General features: G+C 42.3%; 1 protein-coding gene across 3 annotated transcripts in view; it reads right to left on the bottom strand.

The window, feature by feature from the left end:
* The window catches only part of LOC132832233 (mitochondrial calcium uniporter regulator 1-like), a 33,448-nt gene extending 32,115 nt beyond the window's left edge, over window positions 1-1,333 (bottom strand). For all 3 annotated transcript variants that reach the window (XM_060850042.1, XM_060850043.1, XM_060850041.1), the window contains exon 1: window positions 1,024-1,333. In XM_060850042.1, the coding sequence (XP_060706025.1) occupies window positions 1,024-1,297 (274 nt within the window). In that variant the 5' untranslated portion in view covers window positions 1,298-1,333. The remainder of the gene's footprint in view (window positions 1-1,023) is intronic.
* Window positions 1,334-8,726: the final 7,393 nt, after the last annotated feature.

The following is an 8,726-nucleotide window of genomic DNA, read 5'->3' on the forward strand; positions in this document are numbered from 1 at the left end:
CCACCACCACCCTCTGTCTTCTACCTGCGAGCCAGTTCTGTATCCAACTGGCTAGCTCTTCCTGTATGCCATGAGATCTGACCTTGGTAATCAGTCTCCCATGGGGAACCTTGTCAAACACCTTACTGAATTCCATATAGATCACATCTACTGCTCTACCCTCATCAATCTTCTTTGTTATTTCATCAAAAAACTCAATCAAGTTTGTGAGACATAATTTCCCATGCACAAAGTCATGTTGACTATCCCAAATCAGTCCTTGCCTTTCCAAATACATGCACATCCTGTCCCTCAGGATTCCCTCCAACAACATGCCCACCACAGAGGTCAGGTTCACTGGTCTATAATTCCCTGGCTTGTCTTTACCACTCTTCTTAAACAGTGGCACCACATTTGCCAACCTCCAGTCTTCTGGCACCTCACCTGTGACTATCGATGATACAAGTATCTCAGCAAGAGGCCCAGCAATCACTTCTCTAGCTTTCCACAGAGTTCTCGGGTACACCTGATCAGGTCCTGGGGATTTATCCACCCTTAACCGTTTCAAGACATGTCACAGTCGCTGGAATCAAATTCATCTGAAGGGGTGATATAATACAAAACAGATGAAAGGCCTTTGCCCGAAACATTGATTTTCTTGTTCCTGAGATGCTGCCTGACCTGCTGGTCTTTTCCAGCACCACTCTGATCTAGTTCCTGATCTCCAGTATCTACAGTCCTCACTTTTGCCCACAAAATAGATCTGGAGGTGAAGCCCAGAAGTTTGCAGTCGTCATCCGGGAGAGTGTACTTTTATCCTGCGTTTACTGTACATCCAGCTAATACAAAAAATGGCATTTCAATTTGACTATGTTCGTTTAAAATTTGTTTCATTTTCTTAATCTCCCTTTAAAAGGTGCCGTCACCGCAGACAATTAGACCAAATTAAAGCAAGTTGATCAAACTGCTTAAGTGTTTTAAAATAATTTCAGCGAAAGTAACTGTCATTGGTGGTGAGGACCACCCTTTCACACATTAACTCACCTCTCCGGAGCACGTCCTGCCGCTGCCGCTGGCCCTGGCCCTGGCCCTGGCCCTGGCCCTGGCCGGGCTGGAGCCTCATCCTGTGGAGGACCACCTGTACACATCCCCGGCCTAGACCTAGGCCCAGGCCCGGCCGTCCCGCTGGACCGAGCCCAGGATTACTAACACCATCGCCTGTCCGAACGGTCGTCGAACAGACCCGGGACCGAGAAGAAGCCAAGTCCAACGTGAGATCCGCAACCTCACAACCGGAGAGAAGGCCCCGGGCCCTCATCACTGCCCGATCCGCCTCCAGCCGCCAGTCCTGCGTCTGACATCATCACGCCGCGTGCGGCCGCACTGACGTCAGACGCTCATTGATTATGCGATGATGTCATTAACGGTTCGAAGCGCGCCATGGTCCATTTACATAGCGCCTACTAATGCAGATGTGGCGGTTTCATGATGTTTCTTAGATTAGAGTGACTCCTTCTTAAAAAAAACTTGAATCGCAGCTTGAAGCAGAATTGACATTAATGACTTGGAGGAGCTTCTTATCAGTCGCTCAAAAAAGCGAGAACATTATTAAAATAAGCATGAAGAACTACAGATGCTGGAAGCTGAAAGAAAAAGGCTGAGTGCTGGGGACACACAGCGGGTTTAGCAGCATCTCCTGACAGGAAAAAAACTCAACTGAAGAAAAGTTTGGAAACATTCACTCTTTTTCTCCCAAAACGTGCTGCCAGGTCTGCTGTGTTTCTCCTGTATTTGAACAATTGATGAAACAGAGTGGCAGCAGAGGAGGAAGCAAATCCCACATTCTGGAATTTAATCCATGTGCCAAAGATTTAGGTTTTAAGGAATGTATTAAAGAAGTGGAGAGTTATAGGAATGGAGCTCCAGAACATAGGACACAGGAACTGAAGGTGCAGCCATCAATGATGGAGCAGTTACAAGGCCGGAGAGTGCAGATATCTTAGAGTTGTCAGGCTGCAGGAAAGTACTGAAATGGGGAAGTCAAGGCCATAGAGGTATATGAAAACAAGAATAACAATGTTATTCATCATGTCTCTAGAATCATCACAAACTATTTCATAATCAGCAAATTACCTTTAGCAATATAGCCACTTTTTATTTAAATACAGGTGGGAGCCTATTTATGCTGATTGTGAGAAACAAAGTTCATTCACTTCAATAATTTCAGTCTGAGACAAGATCTGAATCAGTAGTGTCATTTATTTTACCCTTGCAAGAGGGTGCAATGTCCACTGTCTACAAGGCAGGGACACACACACACACACTGAATTCAATGAATACACAAAGTTTATGTAATTTGGTTTATTTTTTTAATCCCATTGCTCCTCCCCCTTTACATCTTCCACTTCTCTAAGACTGGCACCCTGTTATCTCTTACCTTATCTAACCTTGTATGTGACAAAATGCTTATTTCTAACCTCACAAGGCCTTTTGACCACATCCTGCTGTGGCCCATTGTTAGATATTATCTACTCCCTCCATCTGTGCTTTCCCCAACCATACTGATCCTTATGACCTTCTAATTGGGGTTTGTTTTTGTGTTTCTGTAAAAGTGGGAAACAGATGCTTATATCTACTGCTGTACAAGCATATCTGGCTTAACCTACATCCTCACAGCACCTTATCTATTTGTCTGTAACATCTACCATTGTTTTGCAGTCACGTTTCATTCTTGCATACAATTTTAGCTAATACAAAAACAATTATGTATTTCCTCCATATAGTTTGCATCTTGTTGACTCAGCTCTTAGTTGAAACAATTACACATTGGTGTGAGTGCATTTACCTTGGGTAAGTAATTATAATTGCAGAATTAACACTACTTTACCTATATCCCACAATTTCCCCTTTTTCTTTAATTACCATTTGTTACCTTCTGCATTTTTCTTTTAAGCATCGCTTCCAAAATTTGCAAGCATCATTCCGGAGATTTCATCCATCTTGGTCTCAATCATCCCCTCATTATTTAATCGATAAAGTTCCTCTGCCTGATTCCCTTTTAGGGGCATCTGTTTCATTAAGGTTGTCTCAATCAGTCTTTGGGTGAGCCCTCATATACAGGGTATGATACAACAGCCAATGGCCACCAATACCCCGACTACTACTATCTGGGAAGTAAGGATGGAAACCACCACCCCCTTCCATTTTCCAAACCAGGATTCAAACCATCCCGTGAGAGATGTGTCTACTCCTGAATCCTCAGCCAGTTCCTCTGCGAAGGTAGTCAATCCTCTTAAGGCCCAACTAATTGAACCATCAGGTGCAGTGTTATTAGGAATCAAGGTACAACAGCTTCTTCCTAACATCACACACCCTTTTTCTGCTAAAATTATATCAAGGGCCATTCTGTTTTCCCATGCTATCCTACTTGTCGCATCAAGCTGTTCTGATATTCCTTTAACCGCATCTCTTGTTTAATTTATAAATCACTGTTGATTATAGAAAATGTAATTTATCCAATCTACATTTTTATTAATTGTTACCCACCAAAAGAGAGCTGACTCAAAGCCTGCTGCAATCTGATTACGAGCCTTGAACTCATCAGGTAATCCCGCACGGAGGGAGTCCTACAGAATCGAGAAAAATCCTGTCATCGAAAGAAGTGTCTAACAGTGATCTCTTACCCCTTCCCTTTTTCCCTACTGTCTTTTCCTTCTCAAATGCCAGGGTAAATGGGATTGCCAATTGTACAATTGCACATATCCCTCTCCAATCTGGAAGGAGGGTGGGTCTCTATAGTTTGTCTCCATAGTACCACCACAGATCCGCTCGGGGAACATTCAGTGCTGAGTAGCTCCCTCCCTTGTCTGTTTTGGTGACATTCTTAATCTCTGTAGACAATTTCATCTCCCCCAAATCTCTAGACCGATTTGTACCTCGTCTATGCACACACGACGTGTGATTTCCGACTGCGGCTGAAAACATGGGGAGGGGGGCTTTTAAATCTTTCTTCTCCAAGGGAGGGAACATCAGAGATAGGGAGGTACAATTCCTATCATTCATGCAGACTCATCCTGGTACAGGGCTATCATACATTTCATGCCCTTCCTGTCTCACTTCCACCCAAGCGGAAAGGGAGCCACCTGGGCCACTGGCCTACCGGAGGCACATGCATAGCAATTGCTTTTGTTCAGACTTTTTACAGTATACTTTACCCATTCAACCCAGGCATTTGCATCCCCGTACCCAGTTTCTATTTCGATGGTCTGTTTCAAGTCCTTTACCTCTATAATTTTTACTACTTTAGGGTCATCGGGAGGGGTGAAAGGTTGTACCTTATTATCCACTAGTTCTACCCGTTTTCCCTGTCCTACACTAATTTGAAAACAACATCCCGAGAAATCCTTCCCGTCCTTCTCGTTTGCTTTCATTTCTATCCCAAATGTTTCATCTAATTGTATCTCATAGGTGCCCCCCCCCCCCCCCACCGCTCCCCACTCCCCCACCCCAGAATTGCTTCGTGCCATGTGGTTTTCTTTATCGTTGGGTATACTGGGTTACACTTTTTATCTGGACAATCGCGAGCTGGTCGGAAGGGGGCCCGGTGTACTGTGACGAGACCATTATACCAAGTACCATCCCCAAGGCCATCCCCATAGGACTTAAGATGTATCTCAGAGCTGCGTCACTGTCTCTGATTATCTACATCCCCACAATTTACTAAGCTGCATGCATCAGTGTCTATTACTTGTGGATTATCAGGCTCAGGAACCGTTAATAATACATATGAAAATAATATTTGATAAAATCCCAATACTAACAGAGCTAGCATCATAACTCTAAGCATTCCCAGTATTCTAAAAATCATGCTGAAGCACAAAAAGACTTAATATACAATCCTACAGAAATAATCCCGCCCTCGCGTCGCCACTGTATAATCAGTTACTCAAAGTCTCTTTTGTCTGAGTTTCAGTGATTCTTGCGTTGATTCAGCTGCCCAGACTTCTTCCTCAACTGGAGATTCCGTTGGCCCTTTGATCTGAGTGTAGTGAGTCCAGCCTTTCTCCGCCATCCGTATTGCCAGTTCGGTCAAAAGAGCCTGGTACGGCCCTTCCCAATCTGGCTGTAATTGAGTCCCTGTCCATGATTTTACTAAGACCCAATCTCCCGGCCGAATCAGATGAAGAGCAAATTCAAGGGGTGGGGTCTGTGCCAATAAAGCCTGTTTCCCGAGGAAAAACAAAGAGGAGGACAAGCCCAGTATATACAGCTTTAAGGACAATTCTTTAGTTTCTGGGATTGGCAGTGGCCAGAGATAGGAACTTCCCGAGGACCTGGGACAGTAGGTATTAGGGAATAAACCACCGCTTCCTGTGGATTCAGAGCTGCTTCTTTCGTTACCTCATCAGCCAGTAATGTAGCTTTCCATTCTTTAATTAACAATGAATTAATGCAGTCATGATTTAAATTAACCAGGAATCAATCTGACAGGTCACTGAGACTGCGTGAAGGGATCCTGCCAATTAATATTGATTCAGGCTAACACAATCGATTTATTGTAAATATTAATTATTAATTATATATTATATAAATATAAAAATCATTATCTGTAATTCAGGGTGGAAACGCAACAAATGACCAAAACATTTTTAAAACTGTAATTGCGCAGTTCTATTTGTTAACCAGTCACTTGTGCTTTCTCATTTTGTTTCTGTAATTGTTTTCCTCGAGCACATTCATTTTTAAGAACCTCAACAGATTCCACCGCACCATTTGCAGTTACTTCAGTCCCAATTTGGTGGCAGTATTTTGTCATGAGCGCAAAACTGATTCTTCGTGCCTCCCATCACAAAACTGTCACCATAATCCAATTAACTCTTTCGTTCCCCCTGCCTTGGAATAAATATTATACACAACCTTGCTGCCCCTGTATCGGCTAGGAAACCTCTTTATAAAGTCCCACCTTTAAATTTATCAAGGGTTCCTGGTGGGTCCCCGGGGGCAGGAACTCCTGACACCTCTATCTTTCATCAAAGTTCATAAACAGTACTGTATTTACTTCCTTTTTAAATCTGGACACTCTCTCTTAAAGTGACCCGTCCTTTCACAGTAACAACATCCCACCTGTGGAGATTTCCACTTCGATCCTTGCTCCTGTCCACCAGACCCCTTAACATCTCCTCCCTGACCATTCCGGTTTCTTTCTCCTTTTAGTTTTGTCCTTTTCTTTATTATCTCATCAACCGTGGGCTGTCATTATTTTTGCCTTTTGTTTCCACTTCTCATGTTACGTTGCCAGATCAACTGCTGCCCTGGTTTTAACCAACTAAACAGCCTTAGGGCCACCCAATGGCCGTTCTTCATCACCCAATGTTTTATTTAGACCTTGAGAATTTTTTTTTAAGAAATTGCCATATTTCTTGCTCCCCATAACTTCAAATACCAATTCATCAATTCATGCTTGACTAACTTTAGAGCCTGTTCCTAACTTGTAAATATATTTATATATTTACATTCATTTATTCAGTATTTAAAATTTAAAATGTAAAATGCATACAGTTCCCAACTTTGAAATCCACTATAATTATCCCGTTTTAGTCCCTTAATTTAAATCCAAAATTAGCTTTCTTAAGTAGTCCTGACCAATCATTGCTCAATTACAATGCTTTAGGTCGTGAAATAATCAGAGTTGCCTTAAAAGAATTTGTCTATTCAAGTTAAAAAAAAACTTCTAATGCATGAACAATGGCCGAATCCAAGGTCACAGATATTAACCACAGGATTTTGTTTTTAACTACAATCTAATGTTGAACTGAAACTTCAACTGTCCTCCATAAATCGCTTTTATGTAAGGATAAAAGAGATTAGTTAAAAACTGATAGTAAGGCAGTCATGACCTGTAAAAAGAACAGGAGTTGTCATTTTTTTTTCATAATCACTATAGAATCCTTAACCTTAAAAGAAATCATGTTAAGTTTCCATAATAAAAATCAGATTCAAAACAGTCCTGGAACTCAAGCTCCAGGGAATAAAGCGCAAACATTCAATCACCAACAAACAAATGTGCATTCAAACCAAATCACAAAGGGTTAAACTTTCTATCAGCTGTACAGCTCTTTTCGTTCTCTCTTTCACACACACCATATCTCATAGACACTTTCTGAGCTTCTCGCAACAACACCTCTGGGTGCTCTTCGCTTCAGCCCTGTATCTTCTGAATATTTTTCTGGATGTCTGGCCATGATTTAGTTACAAAAGTCTACCCTCAGTAGCCCTTCAGCCACTAGCCCTTCCGACTTGAAGCATAATCTGATTCCTCCTGACTGTAAGGCTGTTTTTCATTGACATATAAATTCAGATATTTATAAACCCAGTCTTTGTCCGACCTATACTTTGGCCAGAAGACAGTGGGACAAAGAATGGATTCCTTAGTCCATGCAAAGCAACAGTATTTAATCATCTTTTTCCTTTGTACAAGTATTATTTTTCCAATTCCACAACATCCTGCCCAACGGACTTTCTGGAGGTATGTTATAAGGGAGCCCACTCCATTTTCATTGTCTTTTTCTTCTTTTGTTCTCTCGGAGGCTTTTTCCTTCCCCACGGCACAACCCATATTGAGTTCCTTCGTTAGTCCCTTATTAACTACTAAAACTCAATCCCGACCACCAAGGCTGTACTGAAAAGTCAGTTTTCTTACCCTGGTCTGTGCACAGAGTTGCCTGGCCCCTTTTCGCCGTATTTTCTATTGACCTCCTGTCACTGTCTGATTCAGATATCTCTCTTGTGGGATTCGTACCAGTCGCCCAAGGGAGCGGACCAAACTGGGACACGAGACCGCTCCTCAATTGGGAACGGGTCGCATCTTCCCAGTGTCCAGGGCCAGCCACTGCCCCCGGCAATGGAAGAACATCCCAGACAGCCCCCAATTGTGAGAAACAAACTCACTCACTTCAATAATTTCAGTCTGAGACATGATCTGAATCAGTAGTGTCATTTATTTTACCCTTGCAAGAGGGTGCGATGTCCACTGTCTACAAGGCAGGGACACAAACACCCTGGATTCAACGAATACACGATATTTATGTAATTTGGTTCCTTTTTTTTATCCCATTGCTCCTCCCGTTTACATCTTCCACTTCTCTAAGACTGGCACCCATGACTCCTGTTTATCTCTTGCCTTATCCGGCCTTGTCTGTGACAAAATGCTTATTTCTGGCCTCACAAGGCCGTTTGACCATATCCCGCTGTGGCCCATTGTTAGGTATTATTTACTCCCTCCATCTGTGCTTTCCCAACCATACTGATCCTTGTGACCTTCTAATTGGGGTTTGTTCCTGTGTTTCTGTAAAAGTGGGAAACAGATGCTTATAATTACTGCTTGTACAAGCATATCTGGCTTAACCTACATCCTCACAGCACCTTATCTATTTGTCTGTAACATCTACCATTGTTTTACAGTCACGTTTCATTCTTGCATACAAGTTTAGCTAATACAAACACAGTTATGTATTTCCTCCACATAGTTTGCATTCTTGTTGACTCAGCTCTTAGTTGAAACAATTACACACTGGTGTGAGTTCATTTACCTTGCATAAGTAATTATAATTGCAGAATTAACACTACTTTACCTATATCCCACACTGATGATTGAGGAAAATATCTTCACCAGGCAACCAGGTGAATTTCCTAACCTTCCTTAAATAAAAAAACTGAATGAACTGCGGATGTTAGAAATCAGAAACAAA

This window comes from Hemiscyllium ocellatum, chromosome 34, assembly GCF_020745735.1.
Source record: "Hemiscyllium ocellatum isolate sHemOce1 chromosome 34, sHemOce1.pat.X.cur, whole genome shotgun sequence".
NCBI lineage: Eukaryota > Metazoa > Chordata > Chondrichthyes > Orectolobiformes > Hemiscylliidae > Hemiscyllium > Hemiscyllium ocellatum.